General features: G+C 42.3%; 1 protein-coding gene across 1 annotated transcript in view; it reads right to left on the bottom strand.

Annotated features, from left to right (window-relative positions):
- SLX9 (SLX9 ribosome biogenesis factor) overlaps nucleotides 1-15,995 on the bottom strand; it is a 329,697-nt gene that overhangs the window by 149,793 nt on the left and 163,909 nt on the right. The window contains exon 3 of the mRNA XM_082259972.1: nucleotides 5,318-5,380. Within this exon, the coding sequence (XP_082116098.1) occupies nucleotides 5,318-5,380 (63 nt within the window). The remainder of the gene's footprint in view (nucleotides 1-5,317; nucleotides 5,381-15,995) is intronic.

The following is a 15,995-nucleotide window of genomic DNA, read 5'->3' as shown; positions in this document are numbered from 1 at the left end:
GTCCTGCTTAAAGATATATATATATATATATATATATACAAAGAAAGTAGATCTGCCACTGAATGTTCTTGATAGAGTGTCTAGCTATCTCCATCCCTAATTAAATGTTGCCATATACATATATATATATAAATAAATAAATAAATAGGTTCTAAGTGCCGCCTCTTTATAAATGCAATTTGTAGTACAGAGTAAGGGCTCTTTCACACGGAACGAACCGCATTGCGATCCGCTCTGGTGCTTTTTTTTTTTCACGGAGCGGATGACACTTGTGTCATCCGCACCGTATGTCCGCATATCATCCCATCCGTTTGCGGATGATATACGGACATAATGTATGTCTATGGGCATTGCGGATGTCAGCGGATGACACCGCTGACATCCGATTTTGCTTCCTTTCCATTTTTTTCAACGAAACAAAAATAGGGTTCTGTTCCGTTCCAAAAAAACGGAACAGAACTGAAAGGAAGAAAATCGGATGTCAGCGGATGGTCATCCGCTGACATCCGCAATGCCATTAACATTCATTATGTCCGTAAATCATCCACAAAAAAATAGGATGATTTGCGGACATACGGAGCGCCCGTGTGAAAGGGCCCCAAGTCATTGTTGTAGAATCACATAAATCTGATAGCCAAAACTGGGTTTGAGATTAAACTTGGAAAGATAGTGAGCCTTACAGAAATTCTGAAACACAGTCCAGTTGAAAATGGCTGGCAAGGAGTAAAGCCATCTTGGCATAATACACAACACCCAATATTTGCATGTATATATGTGACCAATGAAGTACTAATATATATGCAGCGAAATGCCTGTGAACTCCATGTATTAGTTATTAGACAGGCCCAAAACAACTAGTTGAAACAAATGTTCAATCAAAGTGTTTTGCGGTAAAAGGAAGAATAATCTTTAAAGCAGTTATTTGCCATTGTCAGAGCAGAACTCAGTCACTGGCATAGCACACATTCTTGCACAGTCCATACTTGCATTACAATGAACAGTTAAGCTCTCCACTGACAGCACAATAACCAGCAAAGTGCACTGTAAAATCCTCATGTACATACGCCACTTTCCCACCAATTACGAAAGGGGATGATTTATTGTCGTACTGTGTCAACATCATGAATAATACACACTTATCCACGCCCGAAGCTGAGCTCATGGAACATTTATTAGGGAATTAATAACTTGAGGCACACAAGATGAGGAAAAAGGAGAAAAAAAAAAAAAACACAGAATGGGCCGATAAAGCAATAAAAACCAAGTGGCAGATGCCTAAATATTTAAATATGCCTTGATTTGTTTTATTGAAAATTCAGGACTTGTATTACCTGAAAACTGAATAATCAAAAAGAATCCAGATAAACTAAAGGCTGAAAAGCAATATATTGGCCCTGTCAAATATATCTCATAAGAGAGGCTAAGCTATGAAATTGGCAGGCTGAATGCTGGAATGTCCTCTGTGCTGGTTCTTTTCTGGTTGAGTTTTACAAAGACAAATACATTTTGTAACACTCAGGAACTTTATAAATGGCCACAGTGTACTTCATGATCAAATAGTGTAATTTTACCACACATCACTGCATTTATAAACAGACATAAAATAGCTGCTATGTTTGCTGTGGATTGTGGACATTTTCAGATGTCAAGACCTTCTGGGTTCACATATGTGCGAATTGGATCCCCATGACATGCGAGTGTAACCGGTGTTCTGTCAGAATACCATACCCTATCAGAATTCCATACCTGTCATTTCCGGTTGCGGATCAGCTGTGGCTTCGTCATGAATCAGCTGTAGCCGCGTCTCAAGTCATACTGCGCATGCGCAGAATAGGTAGGGCATTTTGATAACATCGTAAGGGTCAGGCAAAAGTCCTAGTGTGCATGCGCCAGCGCATGCGCACCAACGGGTCGGGCAGCGGGATCTCTGATAACAAACATCCATCTGATCTCCATGGCCCACACTGCGCTGACCCGACACTATGGCGAGCCGACACTGGAGCAACCCGACAATCCAATCTCTATGCCCCACACGGCGTCGACCCGACGATTACACAAGACGCGTGTGGGTAGGGAATAGGATTGTCCCATTGCCGGCTCGGCGCAGTGTATGCCATGGAGATCGGATAGATGTTTGTTATAAGAGATGCCGCTACCCGATCAGTCGGTGCGCATGCGCCCGCTCATGCGCAGTAGGACTTTTGCCTCACCCCCTTACGATGTTCAAAATTCCCTACCTATTCCGCGCATGCGCAGTAGGACGTGTGACGCAGCTACAGCTGGTGCATGACAAGCCTGCACCGGAAATGACGTAGGTAGGGAAATCTGATGGGGTAGGGTTTTCTGATAGAACACCGGCTCTCAATGGAGCCAGTTCACACAGGTCTGGTGCGGCCGCAGTCCGCATTTTAAAAGGGTGTTGTGCGTGTTTGGGTCCGGTTCAGGTACAAATTACAATTCGGGCCAGATTAGCACCTGAGCCGGTGTACAGGAATGCACCCGACCCCATTGTGGGAACCGCGGACGCACATGTGTACCCCGCCTCAAGGTGCTCATACTAGAAGTGAACCTGCACTCAGGCCCGGGGTTCACACCTGAGCGATTTTCTGCTTGAAGCTCTAATACAATCAACATACAAAATTCCATTAATTTCAATGGCCCTTGTTCACATCTGAGCGTGTTGTCACCTATAGCAAAAGTACATGAGCTTCTTTTAGGCAGATTGGCCTTAAAAACTTTAATGTGAACACCTGAAAAATGCTCAACATAAGCATTTTACAAGCACTTTATTTCATATTTTCAGGCAAAACAGCAAATCTTTATCCCCAAACTCATCCCTTTGGTGCTTTCTATTGACTAAAATAAAAACACCTGAAGCTTGAATACACATGTAAAATGCTTGTAATACGCTTCTAAAATGCTCAGAATTCACTAGCGAAACTCAAATAAATACACATGAAAATCGCTCCGCTCAGGTTGTGAATGGTGCCCTCAGGCAATCATTTTCTTCAAACAGTGGGGGAAAAGTCAGTTGTGAATGGTATAGGACTTAAAGTAGGCATCCATGGCAAGGAAGGATAACAGTAAGGCCTCATGCACACAGGGCATTTTTACAGCTGCTTTTAGGAGCATCAGACTTTTTTTTGCAGCTTCATATGGCCTCATGCACACACTGGCTTTTAGGAGTTGTAAGTGGAATAGGCTTTTTCAAGCTGTAAAAAAACCCAGGGCCAGTGCGTTCTGGAGCAGCAGCGTTGGGCTGTAAAAACGGCTGACGCTGCTAAAGGCTGCATACAGCATTAGGCCACGTCAGACGTTTTTAAGCTGTAGTAGTTGGATTTGAGGTTGGAAAATAGAAGAGAGAAGAGAAAGGTTGCCAAACACTAACGCTGCTAAACGTGGCTAAAATGTGCATTAATGCCAATACAAAACACTTCTAAAAGCACGTTTTTACTTTTACAGCTGCTTTTTCCTGGCGTCAGAACTGGCTTTGCAGCTCGTTTTTTCAAACGCCCTTTGTGCATGAGGCCTAAATAAAAAGCTGGACACCTTTCTTTAATGAACTGCAAAAAATAAAACAAATAACTGGAACTTGTAATGTATGATTTGTAAATCTATGAGTTATGCTTCCTGAATGGAGGCAGATGTTTAAATAACTGTGATGAAAACACTACTAAACCCAAGTAATTACATTTTCACAGAAAAAAAATGCACAGCACTACCAGCATGGAGTTTGCCTATTCTCCCTGTGCCTGCGTATGTTTCCTCCGGGTATTTGATTTCCTCCCACACTCCAAAGACATGCTGGTAGGTTAATTGGCTCCTGTCTAAATTGGCCCTAGTATGTATGAATGTGAGTTAGGGACCTTAGATTGCAAGTTCCTTGAGGGCAGGGGCTGATGTAAATGTACAACATATATGTAAAGTGCTGCGTAAATTGTCGGTGCTACATAAATACCGGTAATAAATATTAAGTAAATGCCAACAGAAGTAGAAACAAATACATAACAAGAACAGGTGACTTAAAACAATGTGGATGCCTTTTTAGTAAACACGATAAGAAAACTATTACTTTTCATTTTTGGCTCACATAGAAACAGTAGGGTACAAAAATACAGTTACATACAGCATATGTTCACCATCTCAATTTCTGTAGAGATATTGGGATATTTGACATACGCATATATACACTTTAGTAGCATTTCCCTCACAAGCTCAAATAAAATAAATACAATGCATTTTTTTTTCTCTTGGGGAAGAACAGTCCTTTAACAGAAAGCGATGACGAATAGGCTTATCTTAGCTGGTATTCTACCTTTTTTCCAGAAAGCCCACCTGCACAGTGGATTCTGCTGGTCATCAATAATTATTGTGAAGTGGGCTTTTGCATTCCCAATTCTGGTAGCAAAGTTTTCACTTCAAATTCACTCCTTGAGACAAAAAATGAATATTGGAAGTCCCCATACCATGTCAATAAAAATGTATTGATTATTGATTTGTTCTTATTCTATACTTATACTTATATTAATGTGATTGTAAAGTCTTTTTTGTTTTTTTAATAACAAACATGTTATACTTACCTGCTCTGTGCAGTTGGTTTTGCACAGAGTGGCCCTGATCCTCCTGTTTTCGGGTCACTCTTCAGCTCTCCTGGCCCCTCCCTCCTGTTGAGTGCCCCCACTGCAAGCAGCTTGCTATGGAGGCACCCGAGCAGAGTCACAGCCAGCTCCCTATGTCCATTCAGACACAGAGCTGCAACCTGCCCCCGCCCCCTCTTTTTCCTGATTGGCTGATTGACTTTGATTAACAGCAGCAGGAACCAATTGCACCACGTTGCTGTCTCAACCAACAAGAAGGGAAGTCTCGGGCAGCTGAGACACTCCTGCAACATTTCTGGATAAATATGGGTTTAGGTAAGTATTAGGGTGGCTGAGGGGAGCTGCTGTACACAAGACTTTTTTTTATCTTAATGCATTAAATGTTCTGCTTTTACAAACCCTTTAAGGCCTCACGCACATGGACTTATTAAAATGCTCCTATCTGCGCTGGATCTTTTGCCAGGAACGGGAAGAAAAATTGTACGTAATAATTAAATAAAAAAAACAATGTATATGCCCCTAAGCACTGCTTTAAAATAGGAATTTATGCAATGTGCATGGATACATTGCTAAAAAAAGAGCAGCATTCAGAGGCAAAACAAAAATATGCTACTTAAAATGATTTGATTTTTTTTTTACCCACGTGCTTGAGGCCTAATACTTTTATTGTTAATTTTTATAAAAAAAAAAAAAAGAAAAAGAAATAAATATATGCTTACTCTGCAACCATTGTTCCCGTCTTTGTTTGGCTTTTTCCTTCTTGGGCTGTTGAATTTTCTCCTCTAAAAAAAAAAAAAAAAAAAAAAAAAGAAGAAAAGAAGAAAAGAAATTGAAACGTAATTATTTTAGACATAGGACATTGTGAATGCAAGTGAACTGTATTAAAATATAGCTTTCAAAATATTCTACAAGAAAGTCATATCAACATCTTAATTTCAGTGACAATTGAAATTGTCCATACGTCCTGTATGGGTGGGACTTTATCAGCGGGGATCTTCCCCGCTGATGAAGTCCCGTCCATACATGACGTAACGCGTACGGGGGGGAAATCACGTGACACCTGCGGCTATCTTGGTACACCTGATGTGACAGCTGTACACCCTCTGTTTGTATCACGCTCGAGTTTGACTTCGACATTGTAAGTGTTATTTGTTACTCCATTAAAGCTTTTAACTACACAGAGAGTAGTAAGTAGATGTAATTGTGAATGTGGTCTGTGAATCAATCTCGTATAAAGGCATCCAAGGAGGGTGTGATACGAGGATTGGAGTTGCTTTCTTCCATAGCATTATTTATGCTGTTTGACCCTGCAGGGTCTGGGTCTGGAGATGAGAGGCAGATAAAGCATTGGTGATGGGAATGTAGCAGCACTCAAGGAGTCACCTTACATGTACCTTTGTCAGCAACCTGTTATTTCATTCACTGAGGAGTCCCTCCACATTCCTATGCTTTGGGCTTTATTCATATTGGAACTGTTTCATTCAGAACTTCTGCTTCAAGTTATTAAGTAAACTTGATTCATTCATTTTGATTAATTGATTATTTTAGATATTTTATACTTCATATGTGTTATTATATTTACTTTTTAACCATCAGTCTATTCCGTACATGATTGCCGTTTATTTATTGCCGTTTATTTATTAACAATTTACTCTATATATGATTGCACTGCATTTTTTATATTTCATGACTAAACGCCGCTCCACAGTGCATTAAAAGACACATTATATTCCAAAATCAGAATACATGTCAGATCGCCGCAGCGATCGCTGTATATGCCCAAACATGCCAAAAAAACATGCCCCACAGCACACAGCTTCTCACACTGACCAGTCTAACACACACACAGTGTCATACAGCTCCCCCCCCCCCCCCCCTTGCAGCCCACAGCATGCAGCCGAGAGATAGGGAGACAAGCAGTGTGAATAGAGGCAGGTTACACAGTCCCAGACTGACACCCCCCCAGACAGACAGGTCCCCACATAAATACACTTACCTCACATGGCGTGGGGGACCCGCACAGGCGAACAAACCGCTGCACATGAGGCAGGGAGAGTCGCATTCAAGACGCACACAATGGGGGTTAAGAAACCGCACAGCGTCCAGTGAGGTAGCCACCTCACCAATCATCCCTGCACCGAACAGGGATGGGTCGTTCACTGTGCCAGGAGCGTTACCTGGCTGAACGCTCGATGGCAGACTGGGAAGCCACTGACCCACGACCTGCGACCAGGGGGATCAGCCCGAGACCCAGTCCGCATGATCCTCTTCATCCGAAGAACTAACTAACGCTGACAAAATAACAGCTAAGTAAAGGTAGAGAGAAAACTCAAACAAAATTTTAAAAAGAAGAAAGAGTCTGGGACAGAAAGTCCCAGCACAGAGAGAGCCAGCCACTCCTGACAAGCTAGACATTAAAACTGAGATATGGTTGCAGGAAGTAGGAGGGTATTGACTGAGGGGACCACCCCTTGAGGGTGGGATATGTTAAAAGCTTTATTGTTAACATATTCTGTTGCCTAGCTACTCCTTCGGAGCAAAGTCTAATACCCCATATGTGACGAATATGAAGAGGCGGCGACTGTCGGAGGACGTAAGAGAAACTAAAATTGCAGATGACCAAGGTGGCATTTTAGTCAAAAGACTATGGCTAAAACTAAATTGAAATTTGATGCCAAAATTAACACTGGGTACAGCATTGTTTTTTCTGACAAAATCTACCAACATTTAAGTCCCCCCCTTCCACTGCCTTCCTTAAAATGATAACTTTTAGTAATGGGCATAAAATACTTTGGCTGTAAAGACTACTCCTTCAGAATGTATAGGCACATTGAAAACAATGGTTTCCTTGTAGATCAGTAAAACACGCCTGTATGCCTAAAAATGCTGAGATTTTAGGCAGCACTGTGTGCAAGAGGCCTAATCAATGAACTATTTTGCTCTCTGCTTAACAATGTCAGCTGCTTGAGACCTCCAGAAAAGGTGTGCAAGTTCAACACAGTATTTTTACACACAGCTCAAGTTAGAAATAGCAGTAGGTAAATGCTAGCTACTATGACCATGTATAAATGTATTTATCAGACACAGAAAAGGAAGGCATGCAATTTAAATACAAACAAATGTTTTTTCATAGTGAAATGTAACAATAGTACATGGGTTATACCAGTGATTGCGAACCTTGGCACCCCAGATGTTTTGAAACTACATTTCCCATGATGCTCAACTACACTGCAGAGTGCATGAGCATCATGGGAAATATAGTTCCAAAACACCTGGGATGCCAAGGTTTGCCATCCCTGGGTTACACTGTTTAAGACCCCATTCACACTGGGGCTACCCGACTTTCGGTGGCGACCTGTGAAGTCGCGGTGCGCAGCTCGCACCGCGACCTCGGAGCGGCCGGCACGGACTTCATATCATTGAAGTCAATGCAGGTCGCTGCCCCAAAGAAGCTCCGGACCCTTTTTCTAAGTCGGAGCGACTTGTGTCGCTCCTATTAGAACGGGTCCACAGCTACTCTATGGCAGGCAACCTGTCAGGCGACCAGGTCGCCTGACAGGTCGCCCCAGTGTGAACGGGGTCTAAATATAGGACACCAAAAAATAAATACATAAAAAGGAGTTAAAAATGAATAAAGCTGCCAAAAGAAATTCTTCTTCCAAGAAATGCTGCTTAATAAAAGTGGAAAATACAAATTACCTGACAAATAAAGCCTTTAAGAGCCCTGCTGGACCTAGCATCAATTGGAAACTATATAAACAAACTTAAGAGGATGATTCTTCAAGGCCATAGCTAAAGGCTGATAATTTGCTGCTAAATAGCCTTGCAATACATTCCACATCTCTAGGTTTTAGATATTGCGTGCAAATGAAATATTTTATGTAAACAAGCAGTTTGCAGAGATTAGCATTAGAACACTGTAAACTTCCATGTCACAGCAATACAAGTGCACAAACCTATTCCATGTACAGTAATAGAACCAAAACGAATAATGAAGCTGAGAAAATCTTGAAAGTTCAATCTGATTTAAAAACAGGCAGTCCCCAAGTTACAAAGACGATAGGTTTACTTCTTAAGTTAAGGTCTATAACAATAAAGGGATGTTAGCGCTCCCCAAAACAGAATAACCACAAGGCTATATATATATATATATATATATATATATATATATATATATATATATATATATGACTAATTAATTGACATTGCTTTTTCATATATTTAGCCTTGTGGTTTTTCTGTTTTGGGAAGCGCTAACATCCCTTTATTGTTATAGAACTTAACTTAAGAAATAAACCTAACAATAAAGGGATGTTAGCGCTTCCCAAAACAGAAAAACCACAAGGCTAAATATATGAAAAAGCAATGTCAATTAATTAGTCATATATATATATTATATATATATAGCCTTGTGGTTATTCTGTTTTGGGGAGCGCTAACATCCCTTTATTGTTGTAGTGCTTCTTTAATTTGGGACTGAATATGTTACAGCTACACCCTTGAATTAAGACCCATGGCTATTCCTTTACATATAGCAATTTTTGTATACATTTTATTGTTTTATGTCAGCCTCTTGGGTTTCTTCTCTGTCAATTAGTTCCTAGCGCCAGGTTTTCTTTTGCATTTTTATTTCTTAAGTTGAATTTGTATGCAAGTTGGAACAGGCACATTTTGTACATGTAACTCCAGCCAAAAAAAATATTTTTAAAGTGTAAGTTCATCTTTACAGAAAATCTGTAAGGTGAACTTACACCGGACCCCCCCTTCCTCGTCCCGCGATTACCTACTGTGAGACATCAGGTCTCCGCTCTACCGGTCCAGGGATTTGAAATCCCAGCGGCTTTCTCTCCTTTTCTCCAGAGCTGGCAGGATGGGCTAGGCGGGTTCTGACTACTCAGGGCCATCCATGCGACGGCACAGACAAATTAGGATGCCTCCTATATGTACAAGGTACGTTTAGGAGATTAGGCTGTGGGGAGTTTCAAACCCCCTGACCGATGAAGCGGCGACACAATGTGACAAAGGTGATTGCAGGACTTCTGTATAGCGAGACCTGGGGGATGAGGAAAGGAGTCCAGTGTAATATAACCCTACAAATTTTCTGTAAAGGTGAACTTACCATTTAAGCTTTGGATAGCATAGGGAAGGGTTAACTAGCCATGCAGTGCTGTGGGATTGGGAACAGATCGGCCGGACATTAGGAGGAAGCATGCCGTGTGCAGCAAGATGGCCGCCCAGTGGTTTCCCAGACCAGCTTGATGACATGCTGCCTCTGTTCTTAAGTGCGAGTTGTAGGAAAGTCAGATGTTTGTAACTCGAGGACTGCCTGTACATTTTTTAAACATTTTTTTTTTTTTTAGACCGGACCATAAAAAAAGAAAGAAAATATGCACAAAGTATATAATCCAGTATAAAAACAGATCTGAAAAAATTATTTTAAGGTATTTTTAAAAATATGGGCAATTGTTTTGAGAACATCTATACACAAAAAAAGTGGTACTGGTCAAACCAGAAAAGGGGTGCTTAATATAGGTAAAGCCAAAACAGGTTTTTAAAGTTTTGTACAGCGTAGGGAAAAGTAGGGAAGCTTTTGCGATTGTTTCGATGACAGTCGTCTCTAGTGCAGAAGTAATGGGAAATCTAAATTTATAAAGCTGTCCTCGGAACATAGTGGGAGCAAAATAATGAGGATACCTGTTCCTCTGCCAACAGACTGAGGGGATTTTGCCACACTTTGTAGGGATTTCCTGTTGTGAGTCTGCAAAAGTCAAAGGATAGCCCACCAACAGCGCACAGACAGCAAAGAGAAAAAAGAAAGTGGTCAAGGGTTTCAAATATGCCCTGCTCTATTCAACACTAAATTAAAATTTGTTTTGGCCTAAAGCAGAACTATACTTACCTTCTCTCCAGTGATGTGGTGTCCCAGAACTCCCTGCCAGCCCCTGACATTTTCGGGCTGGTCAGCTTCCTGGTACCAATCTTCTGCTCGGCTGAATGGACATCACTCACGCGCATGCAGGGGTTTATTCATCCTGGCATTGTTGAAATTGTACACTGAGTTACGCGTGCCTACAGGCAGGTAAGGAACCTTAATACAGGAGATGCATATTATGTCTCTTCTGCATTAAAAATCCATTCCGATTGCCAATTCATATTCCCCCCCCCCCCCCTAAAGTTCCACTTTGAGGAGCCTCATAACAGCGTAGCAGTTCACACGACTTTTAGAAAAGGATACAAATTTTAGTGAAGTTCAGAGTGTCCTAGGAAAATAGAAATATGCAGTTGACTAAAGAGGAGTAAAAAAAACATGTGGTCCTATCAGTTTTAGCCTTGGAGTCAGCATTTTTGTGAAGATAATTGCATTACAAACTGCCCTTGAAATTCTCAAATATGTGGGACCCACCAATGATGTGTGTCATTATGACGTTGAAGAAAGATAGAGGGAAACATTTGAAATTCTCTGAGATTTGCGCTTATCACTGCTTTGATAAAATGAAGCAGAAGACATTCTTTCTCAATCTTTATGTCCACTTCATTCTGCTTCCTGATAGCGCAGTGCACCTGGACTGCAAAAGCAAGATTTTTTTTTTTTTTTTTTTTACTTATTTAGACCTACCTTACTACAACACAGTGAGGTGTGAGACTGGCCACTCAAAAGAGATAAGATTTAAGCTATTTTGGTTGTACTTCTCCTGGGGTTCCCTGGAGTGCAGTTCGTTCTGCACTCCTGCGACCCATTTTCAGCCAACAGGGGGCTAAATTCTGCTGTCAGCAGACGTCACTCAGCAAATCCCCAGGAAAGATCCTAAATTTATAGTCGGTATCCACCCACATTCTAGATTGGCAACTGGCTTAACCTCTCAGCGAGCCGCTCAGAGCCTGAGCCAGTTGCTACCACGCCCTCCACAGCACAGTGCTCCTTTGAGCACTGGAGGGGCAGAGGAGAGAGGCGGTGACTGACAGTCACCAGCTCTCTGCTCACTGAAGGCCCAGAACTGAGCTTTCAGCAGTCTTTAAACACTCAGTTCTCAGTCTTAGAGCCGGCAGGGGAGAAATACAGCTTTGGATCGATGCTGCATCCATCTAGGGGAGTATAAATGTTTTTTTCTCTCACAAGCCTATACTTCTCTTTTAAATCTGTTGATGTATAGTTAACAGTTTGAAGCAAGGGACACAACTTTTTACACAAACATACATGTTTGCAGAATACTTTATTATTCTACAGAAGCAAATCTACATTAAAAAGGTAATGCAAGTACATGAGCTTACATGAAAACCTAGAAGAGTAATGACAATAAAAGGCCAAGTGCTCCATATTAAGCCTGCTCCCCTCTTTTTTGTTTTTAATTACTTAAAATAAATGGTCAATGATGTCACTGGGTAGACCATGCCACCTTTGTTTATTTAAACGTCGAGGAGAAGCGGAGCTGTCATTCAGTGGCGCCAAGTGCAGTACAGTGTCGGAGGGTTTTTATGGTTTTTGGCGTGGACTTACAACAGGGGAATTTTTTTAGAATCTGTCAAAAGTTTCCATGTGTTTATTTCTAGAACACTTTCTTTTTTTTTTAGTAAAGGAGTATGGCTATTCAAATAGGATGGGGGGGGGGGCTGGGATCTGGGGGTTCCCTTATTATGGGGAAGAGGCCCGTGTCCTCATCAACATGAGGACAAGGTGCTTTGCCAGGGGAAGTCCTCCCCTCTGGCAAAGCACCCCTCCCCAGGTTGAAGGCATGTGTCCTAGTATTGTTCAGGAGGTGGGGGGTGCATGCTCCCCCCCCCTTTCCTGGCCTGTTAGGGGACCTCCAGGCCTTTTTTTGCATTTTTTACTGACTAATTTAATTACATTGTGATGACAGCTGGGAATCCCCTGGCTGACAGCAGAGGTGAATCACTGGTTGTTAGGGCACCCGCGTGTGCCAGCTCCTAATTTACCCCATGGCTGAAAGCAGGAATGAGTCAAAACGCAGTAGTATGAAAAAAATGCATTAAAAAAGCAACCAAGTTGCACTACATAATCACATTGAAAACAGGATTAAATCACAGTGAAACTAGTGTGAACCTGACATTATTGACCGCTCCATATAAATATGTTTGTATGACTGTCCTGACCGGTGTTGTAAATGGCTTCTGACTTTTCTCTGGTATTCTTAAATTTGCAAACTTGATCAATATTAGAAATCCAGTAAGATTTGAAGTCTGTAGATGACCAAAGCTAGCATTTGCACAGTGAGGTCAGCAACAACAGATCCCATATGTTTCTCATGTCAGCTTTACATTAAAAATACATTTATCTAGTAGAAAAAAACAATGTAGCTCTTAAGAAGTCTTCATATTTATAAATGTACAAAGTCAACTCCGGCAGCATGGAAAATGAGCACGCTGAAGAAATAAAATACTGCCAGTAGCTAGTCGAATGTCACCTGCTGATAGGGTAATAGAAAAGACATATCACTAGCTCTGAAAAACTGCACTGCTCACACAAATACGTTGACCTGAGGAAAACCGCAAGCTTCTAGGAACTTTCAGCAATAATCATACATTCCCTGTATGGGCCTTCCTCATAGAAGGGCAACGTATGCTTGACGAGATAGGAGAAACCGCGGATGGTTTTCTTTATGAAGCAAACACACAGTTGATGTAAGCTGGGAAATATGAAGGATAGACTTGGCAGTGCTTCTGAGCAGAGATAGAGCCTGCTGGCAGTGTATGTAGAGCAGTTATGGGAGGGAGGAAAACCACAAGATAACCCAGGAGCTGCAAAAAGCATTGTGCTTTATTTTAACTTTAAGCAGCAGAAATAATTCAAATGGCTATGAGTGTTTACAGTAGAGACTGTTTATATTATGTGAGAATATAAATTCACAGGGAAACTGAAAACTGTCGTAAGGATTGTGATCAGACTAATCTAATGATCAGAGTACAGATATAAAATTTTTTTGATTTATTTGATTTGCAGATTCCCTACCTTGTTTGTATCATGTGATCCCTAATGACTACCTATAGGACAACCCTGTATATTGTGGGTTTATTTTTATCTTTCTTAGCAGAAATAAAGAGATAAATGGGATTTCTGACTTACGGAAAAATCAATTTCTCTGATGTTCATTGATGGACACAGCTCCTGATCTTAGCCACTATGGGCAGTCCCACGGGGTATACTCCCTTCTCTCTGCTATAGGTACTTAGTTTTGTTACAAGCAGCGTCAGAAGAAAACACAACTCCACAGAGGGCTGGCTGCTGTGTCCGTCAATGAACATCAGAAAAATTGATTTACAGTAAGTAAAAAATCCCATTTTCTCTTTCGTTCATTGACGGACACAGCTCCTGATCTTCTTAACCATTGGGACGTCACAAAGCAGTGAAAACATGAGGGGTTGGAACAGTGAAAAAAATTCAAGGCTAAACTATAACCAACCAGGCATTGCTGAATCTTGGCCTAGGCCGACAAAGCCCAGGCCTAGGGCAGCACTTTGCAGGGGGGCAGCAAAAAAGTTGCACCCCGTATGGAAAAAACCCAGCCTTCTCCCACACGGACAGGGTCCCCGCCAGCTTGCGCTACACTTTTAGTAAAGTGCCAGTTTTATGGGGTGAATGGGGCCGGAGGGCAGGGTCCATGAGGCAAATCAGTCTGGCAGCCCCATAAAGCGATTACACTGCTACCTGTCGGTATGATAATACTGGCTGGTGAGGACATTCAGACAGACCGCAGGCCGCCTATCACGCTTAATACAACTGGCCCAACAGTTGCCAATGCTAATAAGTGTGGCACTGCAGCCGAATGCTCCGCCTACCCTCCGAAATGTCATTATTTAAACATCCTTGTCCTTGAGCGAGCATATTAAATTGCATCATATACAGTTAAGACTTCTAATTGTATATGAGGGCAATACTATTTTGGACCTGCTCACCTCATATGTGCTATCGCTATATGTCACTGGATTTGTAAGAATACTACTATTTTATAAGATATTTGGACTTGTGTGTGCTGCCACTGATTATTTCACTTATTTGTATAATGACTAGGGACTTCCTAGTCATTATACAAATCGTGAAATAATCCTAGGATTACAATCAGTTGCTTCAAACACAAGTCCAAATATATTAAAAGATATGAGTAATCTTACCAATCCAGTGACATAAGGCTGTACTAATGGGCACTGATAAGGCTGCACTGATGGCCACTGATGAGGTGGCACTGATAAGCTGCACTGATGGGGCTGCACTGATAAGGCAGCACTGATATGCTGCATTGATGGGCGCTAATAGGCTGCACTGATGGGCACTGATATGCTGCACTGATGGCCACTGATATGCTGCACTAATGGGCGCTTATAGGCTGCGCTGATAAGCACTAATATGCTGCTTTGATGGCCACTAATGAGGCGGCAATGGTGGGCACGAGGCGGCACTGATATGTTGCACTGATGGCCACTGATGAGGCTGCGCTGATATGATGCTTTGATAGGCTGCACTAATGGGCACTGATAGGCTGCACTGTTGGCCACTGATGGGGCTGTACTGATGGCCACTGATGGGGCTGTACTGATGGCCACTGATGGGCACTGATGAGGCTGCACTGATGGGCACTGATGAGGCTGCACTGATGGGCACTGATGAGGCTGCACTGATGGGCACTGATGAGGCTGCACTGACAGACTGTGGTTGTGGTCTGACAGGGCAGGTCATAAACAGGAAGAGGTGGGCCATATTTAAATTAGGGGGTGCCCACGTTTAGTCAGGCCTAGGGCAGCACAAAACCAAAAAACACCACAGCAACCAGGTAAACAGAAGCTTAACCAAAACAACTGGAGCCCACCTGAAAAAAACAATACACCCTCAAAGAGGACCAGATCCTCTAAACACCAGCCTGCAAAACCTTGCGGCTAAAGGAAGCATTCGCCAATGCCAAAATATCCACTTTATATAATTTTGTGAACGTGTGCACCGATGACCAGGTGGCCGCCTTGCAAACCTGGGCCGCCTTGCAAACCTGCGTCACTGACGCCTGATGACGGAAGGCCCAGGAGACACTGAGCGTCCGAGTAGAGTGCGCCTTGACAGGGAAAGGAGGAACCTGACCTTTGATGGAATAGGCCTAAATCACCGTCTGTCTGATCCATCTGAAAATGGTCGCAGAGGAAGCGGACAACCCTTTCTGAGGTCCACCCGTGAGCACAAATAGCGAGTCTGATTTCCTAAAAGACTCCGCAGCTGCCAGGTACACCCTCACCTCCCAGACCACATCCAAAGCATGCAAAGCAATTTCCTTTGGATGTTTTGGCCTGGGACATAGGGAAGGCAACACAATGTCTTCATTCAAATAAAAATCAGAGACAACCTGAGGAAGGAACGACGGACAGGCACAAAGAACCACCAAGTAAGGTGAACAACCGGAT

This window comes from Pelophylax lessonae (assembly GCF_965119305.1).
Source record: "Pelophylax lessonae genome assembly, chromosome: 6".
Taxonomy (NCBI): domain Eukaryota; kingdom Metazoa; phylum Chordata; class Amphibia; order Anura; family Ranidae; genus Pelophylax; species Pelophylax lessonae.
The sequence above is the reverse complement of the archived record's forward strand: the minus strand, read 5'-3'. Positions and strand labels throughout refer to the sequence as shown.